The sequence below is a fragment of the Achroia grisella genome, unplaced genomic scaffold (genome assembly GCF_030625045.1).
Source record: "Achroia grisella isolate CSIRO2021 unplaced genomic scaffold, CSIRO_AGI_Agris_v1 utg149, whole genome shotgun sequence".
Lineage (NCBI taxonomy): Eukaryota > Metazoa > Arthropoda > Insecta > Lepidoptera > Pyralidae > Achroia > Achroia grisella.
The window spans coordinates 2,954,728-2,975,289 of record NW_026712644.1 but is presented as its reverse complement, the minus strand read 5'-3'; the positions used below and the strand labels follow the sequence as shown (position 1 = coordinate 2,975,289).

At 35.9% G+C, this 20,562-nt stretch overlaps 1 protein-coding gene across 2 annotated transcripts; it reads right to left on the bottom strand.

The window, feature by feature from the left end:
• Nucleotides 1–234: 234 nt before the first annotated feature.
• LOC131840739 (uncharacterized) lies at nucleotides 235–19,963 on the bottom strand. Of its 2 annotated transcripts, none has more exons than XM_059188930.1 (10): nucleotides 19,668–19,963; nucleotides 12,244–12,389; nucleotides 10,504–11,344; nucleotides 9,621–9,808; nucleotides 8,497–8,633; nucleotides 7,559–7,674; nucleotides 5,307–5,425; nucleotides 4,766–4,892; nucleotides 3,510–3,668; nucleotides 235–2,606 (listed from the first exon to the last, which is right to left on the bottom strand). In XM_059188930.1, exons 1-10 carry the CDS (start codon nucleotides 19,729–19,731, stop codon nucleotides 2,494–2,496), a joined length of 2,010 nt encoding a protein of 669 aa, XP_059044913.1. In that variant the 5' UTR covers nucleotides 19,732–19,963; the 3' UTR covers nucleotides 235–2,493. The 2 variants fall into 2 exon arrangements, with proteins under 2 accessions (XP_059044913.1, XP_059044914.1); XM_059188931.1 differs by having other exon boundaries at nucleotides 235–2,603.
• Between the last annotated feature and the right edge of the window lie 599 nt (nucleotides 19,964–20,562).

Sequence of the window (20,562 nt, the reverse complement as noted above, 5' to 3'; positions counted from 1 at the left end):
TCGTTGTACGTCGCGTCGAGCACACGCAAATCAACATATTCTCCGCGAATCAACGTTAACGGAACCATCAGCCGCGATCTTCGCGCAATCATCTGATTAGTACATCATCCAGTGAAATTCATCGTAGTGTTGTGCGTTTTTAAAGTGAAACGGCTACGCGTATAATAAGACCTGCACGCGGGGACGACACGAACCAGGTTGGTCCTTAGTTTCCCTTTTTTTCCCAACAGTAAGAAAGTAAGGATTAAAAAGTCGCATAACGGTATAAAAAGCCTGCTCTTCTCCATGAACCAGAAGCAAAGCTGACTTGCTCACCGTTGGGACAGAAGCAACGCTGACTTGTTCGACCCATGAGATAGAAGCAAAGCTGACTTGTCCTCCACCTTGGGACAGAAGCAAAACCAACTTGCTCGACCCATGAGATAGAAGCAAAGCTGACTTGTCCTCCACCTTGGGACAGAAGCAAAACCAACTTGCTCGACCCATCAGATAGAAGTAAAGCTGACTTGTCCTCCACCTTGGGACAGAAGCAAAACCAACTTGCTCGACCCATGAGATAGAAGCAAAGCTGACTTGTCCTCCACCTTGGGACAGAAGCAAAACCAACTTGCTCGACCCATGAGTCCGCAGCAAGACAGACTTGCTCTCCACCTTTAGGGCCTGAAGCAAATCTGGCCCCTGCTAGATACTCCCATGTCTATTATAATTATGAAGTTAATAAATTCGATATACGATACACAAGTATCGATTAAAGTTATTTACAACATTGTAAAAGTTCAAAAGAATAACATATATATCTCTGAGGACACTCAGACATTATTAAAACAAATCGGACGGTTCGTGCCGCTGACCCTGTTTGATTCGTATTGATTGCTACGCCCCGTCCTCTTTTAAAACGTGATAATCGAACGGTAGTCGTCAGCACGAATCGTCCGACCGATACTATTAAGCGCTCGTTTTGTCTACAAACGATCTGTGTAATTCATCAACAAGCTCCGTAAAACATTACCGGCAGGTGTAAAAGAGATAGAAGACAACGCAACTATTGAATATTCTACGATTATCACAGATTTATAGATAAAAATGGATTGGTACATGAATTTACAATTTTAACATAAAAACTATACGATTTGCGCATGCTACAGTAATTCCCGTGTAAGCGAGACAAAAGATAACATAGTTATTATATTTCTATATATCATATCACAGATTAATACCTATAACTTGATACGTAGATTAATAATATAATTACAATGTAATAACAACATTATTTTGTAGCGTATTACGCTTCACTAATTACCGTGTAAGCGAGACGGAAGACAACGCAAAGTTCAATCAATTTCATTATTAATAACAATATTAGGGTTATCTTTAGTTAGCTTCTAGTGTCTCGATCCATATTAAAATATATTATAATAAAATAAAACAACATTATGCAGTAGACTATTAGGTTACACTAATAACTGTGTAAGTGAGACGGAAGACAACGCAAAGGTCAATTCGAGTCTTCGTCTTTTAAAATATATCAAATTAACATAACAATTACAATATATAACTATATTTACGAATAGCGTTATGCTACCTAAAATAACGTGGAAGCGAGACGGAAGACAACGTAAATTTCGTACAAAGTTAATACTATTAGGATTGCATCTTATTTGTTAGAGCGAGATGGAAGACAACGCAAAGTTTATACGCGTTCAATGTGAATAATAAAATAAGATTGCAATCCTTAGTAGCTCCTCGCTTCACGTTATGTTAATACATTAGGCATTTGTGTTATTGCTATCAAGGCTCTGATTGTATAACAATGTTATTAACAATTTTCAGTTAAAACAGATTAATATCTACATTTTTTTTATTATTTATGGAGGAATTAAAAGTTGCAATTGCGAACATTACATGTTAGCTCGCGTTTACAACTCTGAAATGGCTCATAGGAAAGAGGTCTTTATAATTTATGTCACACTTTGACTAACACCCAGCGAGGGTGTTAGTCAAAGTGTGACATTGTATAACGTAGAGTTAGAGGTGTCACAAATTTCGGGTAAAAAAATCTGATATAACGATGAGGATTAAGGTCTTATGTCTTAAATATATAACGACGTTAGTTCATTGAAAACAGATTACAATCTGCAATTTTATAGTCATGTACTGAGTACGTAATTGCGAACTATACAACATAGCTCGCGTCGGTAACTCTCAAATGGTTTATAGGACCTTTCTTATTACGCACGTACGTTTCTTATGACGTAAATTATTATATAGTTACATAATATACGTCACATGTTAATGTCACACTTTGACTAACTCTCTCGCCATTATAAACTACATGTGACCAACATGTGACAGAGTACGGGGAGGAGGGGGATTAAACAATTACTTAAATTATGACCCAATATATCACAAACCCACAAATTTTAGTCCCTTACTATTGATAATTGTTAATAGCATAGTTATACATATAAAACACGGATGGCTACCTTCGGAATGCTATTTCTCGTTCAGTGGTACTGTCGTGCTGCAATAGATGGCGTTAGCGAATTGATTCTCTCTCTTTAGAAACTTCTCTCCTTCCGGCAGCGATCCTTCGACTCCACCGACTTCTGGTGGTAAAAAATATTAAATGGTATAAATGTTAAGGACTGGTTTTGGGGACTGGTATGTTCGGGTTACGAACACTGATTAGACTATTTGCTTTTGCAATAGCATATGCTAGTGGTCACTTTATTCTTCTAAATTTGAATTTAAAAATGAATCTGTATTATTGTAAACATGTACAACGTTTATTTGAAAAAAAATACGAGCTGAGTTTCATGTCAGTTCTTCTCATCTTGAAATCTTTGCGAACTGACGGTAGATTTGACATATCATAAGAGTCTGTAATAGACCTACATGAATAAAGATATTTTGAATTCGAATTATTATTATTTGCAACTCGCGGTTTATTTGTTTACTACCCCGATTTATATACAAATGGTCATGGTTTCAAACATGGCCAATATAAAAAAAAAATCAGATAAAAGTATATATGGATATGTCCAATATTAGTGTTTGTTAATTTTTCGTTAATTTATATTTTTTAAATACCTACATAATATACATAGAAAGCACCCAGACTGATACAATCATACTCATGAATACAAATGCTTGCACCGTGTGAGGAATCGAACCTGCAACCATCGGAGATAAACCACTAGACCATCGAGACCGTTAAATTGTAACTAACATTATATACAACAATCTGAATTAAACATTACTATTATTATTAAAATATAACTTTGAGATATTTGGCCTTTGATCCGGGCTGTTAAAACAGTAGTAGCAAATCGACAATCTGGTCAAGATCGCTGGAAGGCATTGGATGCGAGCAGCGCAGGATCGATCGTCGTGGAGATCTTTGGGGGAGGCCTATGTCCAGCAGTGGACGTCTTCCGGGCTGAGATGATGATGATGATGATGATGATGATGAGATGATGATTATTATTAAAATAAAACTAGATACTCACTGGTATCCGTTTCCTTGTCTGAGTATCGGTTAAGTAGGTAGAACACGCCGGCGTGTATCGCAGCGGAGACTATGGCGCTCGCTGCAAACACTTGGAATGATCTCCGCCCGCCCATGTACGCGTACAGCAGCCCGCCCAACAGCGATCCCACCGCGAAACCTGCAATTATTTATTCATTTTATTTTCTACTAGCTGTACCTGCGACTTCGTCCGCATGGAATTTAACAATAAAAGTTAATTAGATAATTTTTCTAAAATAAAAGTAGCCTAAGTTACTCCTTATTACATTAGCTACCTGCCAATAAAAGTCCCGTCAGAATCGGTCCAACTATTTCAGAGATTAGCCGGAACAGAACTAGATGTACTCGCGACTTCATCTGCGTGGAAATTAACTTTATTTTTTCTAAAATAAAAGTAGCCTAAGTTACTCCTTATTACATTAGCTACCTGCCAATAAAAGTCCCGTCAAAATCGGTCCAGCCATTTCAGAGATTAGCCGGAACAAACAGATAGACAGACAAAAATTGTAAAAAATGTTATTTTAGTGTATGCACTGTAAGCGTTCACATCAATATTGTAGAAAAATCTGATATTAAAAAATATATTAAAAGAAGGTAGTTTGTGTTTAGTACTAATTAACTACCCAATGTAAAGATTATTACAAATATTGTAAATAGCGCCATCTAGTATTTATAGACCGAACTAAGTTGTTAGTCATAAGATAACCGTTACCCTCGTTTCTCTGCCTACTACACTGACTTCGGTCTATAAATACGGAGGTCGGTAGTTGAATAATTCTCTTTCGTTGAATAAGTCACGGCATTCAGTCAACAAGCACAGAACATGCCGTTTGTATTTCGGATACTAAAGTGGATTGTATGCCAACTAAGTCCTGGATAAACCCGTCTCCAGGGTTTATCCAGGACTTAGTTGGGCCTGGGCTAGCTGCAAGTAGTGAAGGTGAGTGTTAATGCATTCTAAAAGGGCCTTTTAAACCTACACCCGTGTCACAAGTCACGGGCGCTACTTGGGGTTTCTCTTCCGGTAGCCGACTTCAAAGCCTAAGTCGTCATTATTAATCAGTGCTTCTTACAGTATCGTATTTATATTCATATGCATTTAGTAAAAAACGGTTATTTCAATATTACAAACAAACACCAATTTCATTTATATGTATAGATAAAGTTATATCTCTTTCTATATAATTTAAATAATGTATATTAAACACGAAAATGTATAACTGTATGTGTACTCACCGAGCCCGTCGTCCATGCCGGCGACGACGCCCTGCACGGTGGCGGAGTACCCGGGCGGGGCCACGTGTGCGGCGTACTGCACTATGGTCGAGTAGCACAGCGCGAACGTGGGGCCCTGCATTATGGACTGGAACATAACAACGTACAATATATAATTGTGTGTGTATATTTAAAAATAATTTATTAATAACTAATAACTTCTGCTGGGGGTAAGTTGCCATCTCCTCTCCTTAAGAGGGGAGATGGATCTTTAATCTCCCCTAGATGAGAATTTTTGTAAAATAATAATAATAATAATCTCAGGACAATTCACACAGCGCCATCTAGACCCAAGTTACGCTAGCTAAAGCTTGTGTTATGGGTACTAGACAACTGATACAAATACATAGATATATTTTTTTAATACATACATACTATACATAGGAAACACCCAGACCGATACAAACAATCATACTCATGAATACAAATGTTTGCGCCGTGCGAGGAATCGAACCTGCGACCATCGGACGTCCACCGAGGTCGTCGAAATAAATAAACTAACCTCAATAACAACCAGGTCCCACGGATTACGTATGAATGATATGGCAAACATTCTCAAGCCGTAGCAGAAGAGGCAAACTGTCATGGTGGTACCGAAACCCAGACGTTTTATTATTCTACCTGAAACAAAACGAAATTAAATAAAATTCACTTTTAATTTGACGGTCCCCATTGCTGCCGGGGCACCAGCAGAGGATGATAAGATGAGCATAAAGTCAATTTAGTTCCATGCTCTAATAAAATAATAAGTGTGATACAGTGAAAGTACCAGGACAACATGAACTTACAGGCATTTTAGTGATGTGTTTGATACTGATCATGTATATAGGCGACGGTTGACGGAAGGTCTTACATAATGGAATAGTGCACCCTGCGCTAACGGCATACGCTTGCGGGGCACTAGTGGAGACTGATAAGATGAACATGAGGACAGGTCAGTTCCATGCTCTTATAAAATAATAAGTGTGATTCAGTGAAAGTACCAGGACAACATGAAGTTACAGGCAGTTGGGTGATGTGTTTGGTACTGTTCATGTATATACGGTACGGTTCACACTTTATGTATTATAGAACCGAAGGTCTTCCTTAATGGTATGGTGCACCCACCTGCGGTATCAATGGAGGATGATACGATGAGGATGACGTCAGACCAGTTCCATGCTCTTATAAAGTAATGAGTGTGATACAGTGAAAGTACCAGGATAACATGAAGTTACAGGCAGTTGATGTCTTTGATACTGTTCATGTATCCGAGTTGATACATTTTGCGGGCAGCCGCGTCCGACTACTGGGGGTAGCGATACCTTATCCTTGCTCTGAACTGTCCAGCGAATGTAAGAAAATATTGGTGTCTCAGGACAATTCACACAGCGTCATCGAATCCCTAGCTATATATGGGTACCAGAAAACTGATATAAATATTTAGATTTTTTTTGTGAAAACGTATATAATATACATAGAAAACACCCAGATCGGTAGAAATATAAAACCAGAAACAAACAGATACTGGCGGGGCACCAATGGAGGATGATAGGTTGAGCATGACGTCAGACCGCGGTTCCAAGCTCTTATAAAATAATGAGTGTGATACAGTGAAAGTACCAGGAGAACATGAAGTTAGAGGCAGTTGGGTGATGTGTTTGGTACTGTTCATGTATATAGGCGACGGTTGACACTCTATATATTATAGAACGGAAGGTCTTCCATTATGGTATGGTGCACCCGCCTGCGGTACCTGTGGGGGATGTTATGATGAGCATGAGATCACGTCAGTCCCATGCTCTTATAAAATAATAAGTGTGATACAGTGAAAGTACCAGGACAACATGAAAGTACAAGCAGTTAGAAGATGTCTTTGGTACGTTCATCCTATCATTCCCCACTAGTGCTCCAACAGCGTACACCGTTAGCGCAGGCGGGTGCACCATTCCATTATCACACATTAAAAAAAAAGATTAATATATTATGTATATATGTAATTATATATGACAATACCAGGTTATTAAGTAAAATAATTTTTATCATTTTGTACATAATTGTATTTTCTGTGAGAGGAACAATAAAGAGTTTCATTCATTCATTCATTCATTCAATAATTTTTGGCAGCCGTACTGTAGAAGCTGAGCAGACAGTACAGCAGACTTAGTTTCATAAATTTAAATTTCATTTAGTCCTAACAAACTTACAGAGGTTTGGACGCTTTTGGCCTTTGTAAATATGAAATGAGTCATCTACGAAATTGCTACACTTTAAACAGAGTCCATGTGTGTATTGTTTATTTATTGTATACTAGCTACGCGCCCCGACATCGCACGGGTGTACATGTATTATATATATAAACTTTCCCTCTTGAATCACTCTATCTATTAAAAAAAGGCCTTTTAAAATACGTTGCGTAGTTTTAAAGATTTAAGTATACATAGGGACGGACAGACAGCGACAGCGACTTTGTTTTATACGTAATGATACATGTGTAATCATAAATAAACTAGTTGACCCGCGCAACTTCGTCTGCGTTTCATTCCCTCACCTTTTGCAATATTTTTCATTGCAGCTCCGCTCCTATTGGTCGTAGCGTAATGTTATATAGCTTAAAGCCTTCCTCGACAAATGGACTATCCAATACAAAAAGAATTTTTCAATTCGAACCAGTAGTTCCTGAGATTATCGCGTACCAACAAACAAACAAAGAAACTCTTCAGGTTTATAATATTATTATATAAGTATAGATAAATAAATAGGTATAATACCCACCCGAGTAATAGAAGAACACTAGTTCACCAATAAAGCTCTGTGCCGCGATCACGACGCCCTCTATGAGTTTTATTTTCGCCATGTAACCGGTCTCCTCTGCTACTTCCTCCAGAAACCTGCAATTGAAAAAAAATTGTATTTGTTATTTGGTCTGACGACAAATGTCTCGCTTTCACGCCCAAACTACTGAACCGATTTAAATGACATTTGGTAGACAGATAGTCTAGACCCTGAGGAGGGACATAGGCTACTTTTTAATGTGAAAAATAGGGTTGTGAAGGGTTGAAAGGGGAGGTGAAAGTTTGTATGGAAGTATTGTCATTTATAAAGGTAGAAGGTTGAAACTTAATGTTTAGGCAGTTGATTAAATATAAATAAATATGACATTCAAAGTTTGTATAAATGTTACCCTTAAGATGGTAAAATAAAATAGGGGATGGAAGTATGAATAGAAAATAATTTTTCATGCATTATGAGGTATAACATATTGGGACATTATATTTTACAATGACAATTAACTGTATATTGTGAGAGGAATTGAACCCACAACCATTGGTGTTAAGGCGTTGCGTTAAACTGCTACACCACTGGGGGTACATATATAAACATAACATATAATGTAAGTTGGACTGCATTCTCCGCAATTGGCCTCTCATTTGGGCCGTTGTGCGTGTGGAGCCAGGCTACTAAACTAACCAGCCAAGTGCCAAGCTCCTCCCAAAAGCGCAGAGTCTCCTGGTGGCTTCACGAGCTTCACGGAGCGACCTCACCGTTCCGAGGATTTGTTTACGTTGTGTGGTCACTGCAAGCACTCCAGGATTACGTGAGCAGCCGTTTCTTCGGCTTCAAAGCAGCCCCGACAAAGTGAACTGTCAGTAGCACATTGTGTCCAGGTGTTGATTTAAGGGACGGTGGAACATAACATATAATATACTCACCAAAACATATAATAGATAATGAAGCTATCGAAAGTTCCAGCAACAACTGCAAATACTATGAAAAGTACCATTCTAGGGTACTTTAGTAGTGCAAGTAGTGCCTTCCCAGAATCCTCTGGACTGGACAATGGTGGCAACTGTGAATTAGAATAGAATAGCCAATTATGTATTCAAATAAACTTAATTTAAGCACTTTTGAATAGTCATCACATTTTTTTTAATCTACCACTCATTTGGAAAGCTGTCTCATCACAAGAACGAGGAAGAAACTTGTGTGTTGCTCTTTTAAATAATCCTTGTAAGTTCACATTTTACAAGTCAAAACGTGTGAATACAAACTACCAACCAGCACTAATTTATTAGGATTAAATATATCTAAGTTTAAATCAGTCGTAGTGATAAGAGCAGACCAATCCCTACAAGCAAAACTCGTTCACGAGTATGACGGATGAGCCAGCCATCACTGCGCTCGACCATATTTTAGGGAGCCCAATGACTCGACCCACCACGCCGCTACATGTCTGGACATTTTAATAAGCATGACTACTCATTCCACTACGACCACGTCACAGCTACTTAAAATTACTATATGGTAGTTACAGTATTCGCACTTTATATAAGGATGCATGCGGCAATCAATACATATTATGCATTTTTAAGCATCTAGTCAAATCCTATTTTCTCTCTTTGTAAATATGTTTCCTTCTTCTACACTGTTATCTGTGACTTTTTAACTAGTATGATATATTTTTTTTTTCTGGTTTATATGTGTAATATTTGATTATGTATAATTATTTGATGTATACTATATTATTATATTATATTATTGTGTATTCATATGTATGTATATATATGTAAATTTGTGTATGTACTATATTTTATTTTGTTTACATAAGTGTATACAATTTTTGTGTTTCCACTAATGCGCCACCTACTCTATTTTTTTTTTGTAAATACTCTCTTTCCAAAGGTTGTCTGTAAGAGATTGCATTAGCGATAAGACCGCTTTTGTACTGAGTTTTTTTTTTTGTTTTTAATTTGTTTATGTCCTTTATATGTTGGTGCAATAAAGTGTTATAATTTAATTTAATTTAATTAATTTATTTAATCCAAGATGTACTTACGCTCAATTTCTTGCAGCTGATCAAATCAACAATAGTAGCCAATATGGCTATTATAAAAGCGGGTGTGAAGTCCTTCACCCCATTTCCGGAAACTACATCTACGAGCCAACCGCCCAGCAGGGCCGTTACACCGTAGCCAATTGTGCCCCAGGCTCGTTGGGCACCGTATTTGGAACTACGTTCCGCTCCTGAAATTATATTTATTTACGTCATACTAAGCAAGCTTTAGAGTTTGCCAATATACCCTGATGGAATAAAGGAAATTGTATACATATAACCCACTCAATAATTACACATTCATTCATAAATCTAAGAGCTCCACTGACTACCGACACCGACGACCGAGATCTAGAAGAGACGAAAACTAGAGAGATCTAGAAGAGCTCCACCGACAAGAGAGTTCTTCTAGAGCCACTTTCTACGATCTTCCATACTCTTTAAACCTTGAACGCCACGACTCCAATTCTGTCTTTCATTTGCTTGATGTAGCTGTGCCCTGGTCTTCCTCTCCCCCTCTTTCCTTCTATCTTTCCCTCAATAAATTATTTCATAAATTCATCGTGCCGTATCAAGTGTCCTAACATTTTCCTACAACAACATCTGCCTTTTTTCTTTCACCCTGTGCAATACTTCTTCTTTTCTTATTTTACTAATTACACATGGGAAAATATCTTAATTTTCCATACTACATAAATAATCTACTGCCATCCTACGAAACTCCAACAAATTACAAGTAAATATGTCTAGATCTGGAAAGCGACTAACTACATAGGGACGGACAGACAGCGACAGCGACTGTTTATACTATACTATATTTATTATATATTATATACTATAAGTATTGTCTGTCATTTACGTATGAGTAACAAATGAACACACTTACCCAAAACATCAAAACATATTGCGTCTCCTATACAGTTGGCTACATTGAAAGCCACAGTTCCAATACACGTAAGAATAACGAACGCCCAGAATGTGACGGTCATATAAAAACTGCCATCACCCTCATCATCAACATTCGACGCTTGTTTCGACACGTTCACTAAATCCGACTCGTTCATTAAATGTGACTCATTCATTAAATGTGTCTCATTCGTTAAATGTGTCTCATTCGTTAAATGCGTCTCGTTAATTAAATCTGATTCATTCATTAAATGCGTTTCGTTCATTATTTGTGAGTCATTCATTAAAAGCGTCGGGTTCATTAAATGCGTCTCATTCATTAAATTTGACGTATTCATTAAACCCATGTCTGAAAATAGTTGTTTCGCTGCATCTTCTATCACATTATTTAACGAATTAGAAACTTCTCGTTTACTCCTGTTCATTTCTGCAAAATGCTCGTCGAAACACAACATATTGCAATTCTTGATCGGTGTACATATTACTTGTCCCGCTCTCGCATCATCAAACCCCATATGCAAGAGCGAGCACGAGTCGTTCGTCACTTGCGCGTCAATGTAAACGGTGTTTACGAATGTTGAGTTGGAGAGAAATACATGAAAATCGTCTCCTTTATAACAGTTCCATTGGCAAGTGTATTTGTCTAGGAACGGATCGTTGTTGTATTGTTTTAAATAGATCGTTTCGTTCAGGTTGTATATGTATTCGGTTATAGGTGGGTCAGTTGTCTCTGGTTGCTCCGGCATGGGCAAGAACCATAAAAAACAGTACGATCCTGTCATTATTACAATTAGGAGCATGAATACTAATTTTCTGTGAGCCTGAAAAATAAATAGGTTCAGTTTTTTTTTATTTACTAGTGAACGGGTGCTGTTTGTTCTACTCTGGTCACATTGCTTTTATTTTGTTACTCGACTATGTTTAGTCCATGTGGAATTTAAAAAGTAGTCTAAGTAAAACTGCGAGTAAAATCCCATTAAAATAGTCGTTTCAGAGATTAGATAGAACAGACAAACAAGTGTTTTAATAATTTTTTGATGATTTACTGTATATACTTTCATATGCATTTAGTGAAAAGTTTTGAAATTACAAAAAGACACTTCAATGTTATTTATTCGTATAAATGCAGTCTGTATCCAAATTCTGGAGTAGTCATTTGCTCTCACAATAGCTATTATTACAAGTGTTCATCAGGGGGAAGTGGATTGTTAGTAATGTGGACTAATAACCCCATTGCTAGGAAAGACCATGTCAGCACCACCACGCGGTTCCCCCTAGAAACCATCGTGGTAAATTACCATTTGCCAAGTCCTGACTTCATGCTCATCTTACCATCGTCCACTGGTGCCCCGCCAGCGTTAACCGTTAGATGCATCATTTCATTATCATCTATACATATATATAAAATAATATTGTTGTAATATTGAAATAACCGTTTTTTACTGCATGCATATGAATATAAATACGGTACATCACGAAAATAACATTTATTACAATTTTTGTCTGTCTGTCTGTCTGTTTTTCCGGCTAATATTTAAAATAGCTGGACTGATTTTGACGGGACGTTTTTGGCAGGTAGCTGATGTAATAAGAAGTAACTTAAGCTACTTTTATTTTAGAAAAACAAAGTTAAATTCCACGCGGACGAAGTCACGAGTACAGCTAGTCTATAATATAAAAAATAGATGTTCATCGACCGGAGAGTTGTACAAACACTTACCGGCCAGTAGTCCACTACGTAGCCAAACAACGGCTTCGCTACTGCCCACAGCAGGGGTAACACCGCTGTCACCAGTCCCATGACCCCCGGTGATACCCCCAGCTGACGGCCGAATACATTGATTTGGGGTAAGAGTGGACCAAGAGCTGTGAACAAAATTATTTATTTATTAATTACAATCGGATACTTATGATTTCTATTATATTATGGGGTAATCGTGGACCTACGTGGAGATTTGAGAACAATGTTATTTATTTATTTAATTTGGATACTCATTATTAATATATTATGGGGTAACAGTAGACAAAGAACTGTGAATAAATTTATTTTCTTACTAGCTAACCCGCGCAACTTCGTCTGCATTACACTTGCATGACATTTACCATCATATCTTTTAAAATATAGCCTATGTGACATTTTGATATAAGCTATATTACTGTAAAGTTTCATCATAATCCGTTCAGCAGTTTTTGCGTTAAAGAGTTATAAACATTCATCCATACTCACAAACGTTTGTTTATAATTTTATTAAGATTAAAAAAAAAGTTATTTATTTATTTCATTCAGATACTCATGTTCTATATTATGTTATGGGGTAACAGTGGACCAAGATCTATGAATTCATATATTCATAATCATTTATCAAGAGTCTTAACTAATTAGTTACTTGTGATTGTGTATTTAATATTTTGACTCTAATGAATAAGTGCTAGTTGGTAGTTTTTATTCACACATTTCAACTTAAAAATGTAAAGTTACAACAATTATTTAAAAGAGCAACACGCAAGTTTATTGATTTATATTATTATTAATGTAAATTTAATTAGAGTACTTATTGAATTAAAGAAAAACTCTTTATTGTTCCTCTGACAGAAGGAAAATAACAATTACATAAATTAATATGTATAGCAAGAGAAAACATTTATTTGTGCGTGTGTGTTTATTTGTACCTATGTATTTGTAAAATAATTAAAAATGATATCCAAGGTCATGACATCGAAGCTGCAGTCTATTTATAATTATTTCATCCATCTATCAGATATAGCAGTACTACAGTGTGTAGGGAGAAAGGAATTGTTAGCAATGTGAATTAATTACTCCATCCCATAATGTACCACGACAGGTTGATGTCCACGCAGTACCCCCTGGAAACCATCATGATAAATTCCTAGTGAATTTGATACGATGGGCCAACTGACCTGACCTCATACACATCATCCTCCACTGGTGCCCCGTCGTAAATCTATCTATACATATAAATAAAATCGGAGTGTCTGTTTGTAATATTGAAATAACCGTTTTTTACTACATGCATATGAATATAAATACGGTACATACACCAAAATATTTTTTTTTACAATTTTTGTCTGTCTGTTCCGGCTAATGTCTGAAATGGCTGGACCGATTTTGACGGGACTTTTTTTGGCAGGTAGCTGATGTAATAAGGAGTAACTTAGGCTACTTGTATTTTAGAAAAATAAAGTAAAATTCCACGCGGACGAAGTCGCGGGAACGGCTATCATAGATAAAAAGACAGTACATTATAGTCTGTGATGCTGGGTACAGACCGCAATAAGATGGAGCCTTGAATCTTTATCATTAATTGCAGTCACTTTAATCTCGATAGAAGGGAAATGTTTAATAAAACAATTAAACGTCTTAATCGTAGCCAGTTCAAACAATTACCACTTAACATACTGCGTTCTAGAGTTTATTGTATTTATTCAGATCTTATATAACGTTAAGAATTTTCCCAATTGTAATGTTTTATAATTTTCACATACAATGCTGAATTCTAATATCAGGTTTAACGCGCATGAAATTTGTAACAAACTACAGTAATACATCAGAATAACATTCTGACGTATAAGCTATATTACTGCAAAGTTTCATCAAAATCAGTTAGTTTTTGCGTGAAAGAGTATATTAGTAAGATGAAAATTTCGCGGACGGATGAGTATGAAATTTCCCACACTTATAATTTATATAGAGGCGTGTAAAATGCATTTTTTTTAATTATGAATAAAAGTTACATTAATCCATAAAAAAACTCACTACCATGTATTTGACACGCATAGAAGTAGTCTTTGACAATAGAACCTTACTAATGTCGAACATTCGGTGACCACTACTATATATACACAATTTCCTAAATAAGAACTGAAATGGACTGTATAAAGTCTATTATTATTAAAGATCAAATTATCACTACCTTCAGCTGACGAGTATCCCATCACATTACATGCCTTGACAACCTCTGTGGTGTTGTTTAGCATGCCGCCCTACTTCCGATGGTCAAATGTTTTTTTTTTTTTTTATATTTAAATACATTTTTCCACAGTCATATTCGTCCGTGCCTTTTTTAATTTACTTTAATATTATAATATTGATTTAATTTCCATTTTTGTACAACTCCAGCCGAGATGTTACAATTTGCCTAACAGTGACACCGAGGCAGACCTTATCCGTCTGGCCCAGAACCACCGCTGGCCGGCCGGGTGAGTTGACAACATGCAGTGTCACCCATCTTTATTTGGAAGATTAGATTTATCAATATGCATATACATGTGGTCAAATGATGATGGTCAAATGTTCGATTTCTCGCACGGTACAAACTTTTGTAGTCATGAGTGTGATTGTTTGTATCGGTCTAGGTGTTTTCTATGTATAATATTATAAAAAAAACTATATCTATGTATTTGTATCAATTATCCATAACACAAACTTTAGCTAGCTTAACTTGGGTCGAGATGGCGCTGTGTGAGTTGTTCCGAGATTATTATTATTTTCATACAGCTGACAATATTATTTATTCAAAATCTTTACTTAATACGTCTGTTAAATCATATTTACTGAGCAAAGCCTATAACTCAATAAACGATTACTTGAATAACGAGCGTGCATGGCAATAGTTGTTCATGCACGGGATTTTCATTTAATGTTAGACATAGACACCTATATAAATATACATTGTTAATAAACTGGCTTTTAAAAAAAAGTACTTCAATTGAGTTTCTTGCCAGTTCTCAATTGGATCTATACTGAACTGGACGGTAGGGAAAAATCATATTCATAAGCGGCTAAAATGCCCTACATGAATAAATTATTTTTGAATTATAATTTGTACATATATTTTAGCATAAATTAATGTCCGCGCCACTGTCTGTTCGTTTCTGTCTTTTACTGGAAACCAGATCACCCAAATGATGAAGGAGGACTACTGGCCGAAGGGTGTGGTGTATCGGCGCTACCATGGCAGATTGCCGTCGTCAGTGCCGTGACCACATAGATAAGATCAATATATTAGTTTTAAAATATTGTTTCATATGTTAGTCTATAAGGTATTTACGATATGGGCCTAAATGATTGAAATTAAATAAATAATAATTGACTCGACCTGGCTCACGAGGTGACCGAAATGTGGGGGGTGATATCCACCGAAATCATTCTAATCGTTATATCGGTAAACAGTCTTATCCCCAACCAGTCTGGAACAACATTTCAGACGGTTGGGATTCCGAGAAAGATCACTCCCGGGAAAGATGCAGAAAGCGGTGCTCTTAGATTCTGCCCGCATTACGGTTTCTCTCCCTGGGGCCTTGAACCCCGGCCGACTGTGCTTCTGCCGGGGGTTTGTTGCCATCTCCTCTCCTTAAGAGGGGAGATGTGAATTTTATTACAGTTTAAAAAATAACAATAATCATTGTTCGCTTGCCAAATTCTGTAGATAATTTAAAAATGATCAATCGAGGCGTGATCATGACTGGCCGTGTCATTATGCAATTTCGGGAGGAAGTGGCGGGGCCTTCAATCTCGCGCATGATGCTGCGTCACAGTATTATAAACTACACGTGTATATCTCGAGTTGAAAACATTATTACGATATTTTCTTTACTGGCAACTTATTTATTTTTTATTTATTCGGAAAGCAACTCTATCTATTGCTGAAAAGTGCATTAAAATTAATAAACAGCGGCTGTGACTTTGTTTTATACCAGGGATGTTAGGGAGCTTCGTTACCGTAAACGAAACTATCGGATATCCGATATAAAAAATATTCGTAACCGGAACCGAATCCGAAATAAAAGTTTCGGATAACATCGGATAGGGGCCCTAATTGAGACACGTTATGTAACCATTTTATTAGCTATTTATATTTTACTTTTGAAATTCCTTAAAGAAATAATATCCGTAGCCGAAATTATTCGAAACTAACGGATAATCCGAAATAATTCACATCCGCATACGTATCCGTATCCGGTATAATAATCATTCCTATATCCAAAACCTATCCGTATCCAAAATTTCATATCCGGAACATACCTGTTTAGTGTTAAGATTTTGATTAAATAAAATTAACAGCTGGATAATAATAATAATATAGTTCAGGATAATTCACACAGTGCCATTCAGTTCAGCGGGTTCAATTCCTCGATACAAATATATATTCATGAGTACGATTGTTTGTATTATGGGAGGAATCGAACCTGCGACCATCTGAAGTAAGGCTCTATAATAAACCTGTGTACCATTCAGACATCCTTACTTAATATTATAAATGCAAAAGTATAAGTCTGTCTCGCTTTAACGCCAAAACTACTGAACCGATTTAAATAAAATTTGGTATACAGATAGTCTAGACCCTGAGGAAAGACATAGGCTACTTTTTAATGCGGAAAAACAGTTGAAAACTGATACAAAAGGTTGTGTGAAAGCATCGTCATTTTTTAAGTAGAACGATGATTCTTTTTATGGGTTATAATCTAACTAACCATATAATTTTTTTTTATTTGGTCAAGGTCATAATAGCGGACGAAGTCGCGGGCTCAGCTAGTACGGATATATAGATGTCATAATTTTGTTTTATCACAGTGATTACTATTATGTTTATCACATTATAGTCGTACCTAACAATTATTAAGATATAAGATATTTCCGACAATTTTATGATAGTGTAATAAAGATATATAAAGATTATAATGTAACCATCCTGACTATTTTTACCGAGTTAGTACTTTTTCTTTTATTTGTTTAATATTTATTTAACGATCTCGCTGGTCTACAGGTTTAACACACGGCATTACTTCCGATGATCACGGAGGAAAAAATTCAAGACAAAAGTTTATATGTATAATACATGTACACCCGTGTGAAGCCGGGGCGAGTAGCTAGTAGACAATAATGAAGAGGTACTGTAGTTTACTTTGTAAATACTCACTTTCCAGAGGCTGTCTCGAAGTGATTGCATTAGTGATAAGACCGCCTTTTGTACTTAGTTTTATTATTTGTTTGTTTTATTATTTGCTTTCTTGATTTAATTATTTTAGAAATATGAAAGCGTAGCAGTTTTTGTATTGATTGCCGCATGCATTCTTATGTAAAATGTGAATACTATAACTATCAGATGGCAATTGTAAGTAGCTTTGACGTGGTCTAGTGTTTTGAGTAGTCATGCTCACTTAAATGTCCAGTCTTGTGGCGGCGTGGTGAGCCGGGTCATTGGGCTCCCTAAAATATGGTCGAGCGCAGTGATGGCTGGCTCATCCGTCATATTCGTGAACGGGTGCTGCTTGTAGGGACTGGTCTGCTCTAATCACTATGACTGATTTCCTCTTATCAATTGTTTAACCAGTTGGTTATATATTCAATATTTTTTCTATTTGAGTATTTAATTGAATTACTAATTGGTGGTTTGTATTCACACACTTAAACTAAAAATGTAAGAGCAACACGCACGTTTCTTGCTCGTTCTTCTTGTGATGAGACAGCTTTCCGAACGAGCGGTAGATTAAAAAAATGTAATGACTATTCAAAAGTGCTTCAATGTAAGTTTATTTGAATAAATGATTTTCTATTTAACTAGCCAAAACAGAAGCGAAACCGACCTGGCTACGCACGGATGCAGTACAAATTTGCAGTAAAACTTTGAACGTCTCGGCTTGTTCTAAACTATAGCACGCATGTATTATACATATAAACATTCCTCTTGAATCACTCTATCTATTACTGAAAACTACATTAAAATACGTTGCGTAGTTTAAAATATATAAGCAGCGAACATACAGCGAAATCGACTTCATTGACGACCTCGGTGGTCTAGCGATCTAGCACAACGCTTTACGTCCGATGGTCGCGGGTTCGATTCCTCGCACGGCACAAACATTTGTATTCGAGAGTGTGGTTGTTTGTGTCGGTCTGAGTGTTTTCGTCTATGTATCTGTATCAGTTATCTAGTACCCATAACACAAGCTTTAGCTAGCTTAACTTAGATGTACAAAGACACTGGTTTTCAATACAATTGTTAGTTCTAGTAATATTTTTTATGACTAGTATTGAAGTAACAAATATTACGAGATATATGGACCTACATTCTACCTACATACACCTACATTCTACATAATATAGACCTACACATCACTGTGCTATTAATTGTAATAATAATAATAAATCCGAAAATTCCTGGAAATAAATGTAAATGACAAAACACCTATCACATAACTTAAAGGGCTCACAATATGTATTTGTGTTGCGAGTGTAGTGTAATGTAATTAAAAAACTCAAGTGTTTCAAGTCGCCGATACAGCTCATCAACAAACTATAATTTTGTGCAATTTGGGTGAGTTCCTTAAGTTCCCTTTTCCTTCGATCACTGCAGTGTGGATAAAAACTACATCAGCGCCTAAGGTGTTACAGAAACATTAAGAATTGTAACACTAGCTATACTGGTATAATAACAATATAATATCTAAGGATAAACTCACACAGCGCTATCTAGACTCAAGTTAAGCAAACCTTGTGTAATCGGATTAAATATTATACATAGACAACACTCAGACCGATACAAATAATCATACTCATGAATACAAATGTTTGTACAGTGTGAGGAATCAAACCTGTGACCATTATAAGCAAGGTGTGCTAAACCTCAAGACCCTGACACTGAATTATTGCTAGATCTGTCTGTAATGCAAATAAATGACTTGCTCATCAGAGAGTTCTTATGGATGACAATGAATGCTGCATCTACCTGCACTGATGGTTTATACTGGCGGGTCACCAGTGAAGGATGATAGGATGAGCATGAAGTCAGGTCAGTCTTTGGGCCAAATTTAAAGAACTTTACCATAATGTTTCTCAGGGAAGGCTTAGTGGAGGCTGACTTGTCATAATACATTAGTTATGACTGAATCCACTATACCCATTACTATTAAACCCATTTCCCCTTTTGTTTTTAATATTATAATTATTGAATTTTAATTACAGTTTAATAGAATTAATTATTTCTTAGAATTTTATTATCTAAATATTTATCACCTGATAAGCATCAATATATTTACGTAAGTAACAGTGATGGAGTGGAAAATAAATAATTAATATATAAATAAATGACTTAAAAATCTAATCAATTTAAAAAATATACTCACCAGCAAAGAAGAAAAAAAAGTGAACCTTGATAGGCAAAAGACCTTTGTCGACTTTAAACTTCATTTTCTTTTAATACAGACAAAGACTTGTTACATTTATTTTAAATGAATTATTTATATATATTACACAAAAGATTACTGTTTACAATATTTTAACACTGTTCACGAGTACATAGCAACGAATTTAAAGGTCAGTGACCGATAATTATATTCGCGAACTCGTACAACCACTTTCGCTCTTGTAACAATATCAAATGAATAGGAATTTAAATTTTATTTACACAACAAAGCGATGAAAACAGATATCAAAAATGACAAGTGACTGCGAGACGGCAAGTAAATAATAGCACAGAGCAGACAAAACGGACAGAATTAAAAACAAACTAATTTTGTTCCAAGAGCGAGACTTGAAGAGTAGTGTGCCTATATCATATTTACAGATAGTGCTCTGTGTCAAACTATTGTACTAATTAATTTTATTAAAATTAATAATAACGACATTTGTTCAATATTAGGTCATACAAAAAATGTAATACATCCATTGCTAATAATATAATTTTCATAAGTATTGTTTAAAATCCAGTAAAGTATTAAAAGTATGGAGATTTTTAGGGGTATTAAAAATATGACACACAAATATCATGTTTTTTAAAATTACAAATAAACTATTATTACAATAAGTATCTCAAAACGTTTAGATTTCTAAAACTAATTTCATGTCTGAAATGGTTTTATAGTGATTGTCAGATAATACCTTTCTATAAATAAATATTATAGATAAGTACGTACCGTGTAGAGTGTAATATTTAAGTGATACAGTATACTCTTCCACAATAGAAAATATGTGCTAAAACAATTTGAAAATGCTAAGAATGGCAACATTGTAAACGAGAAC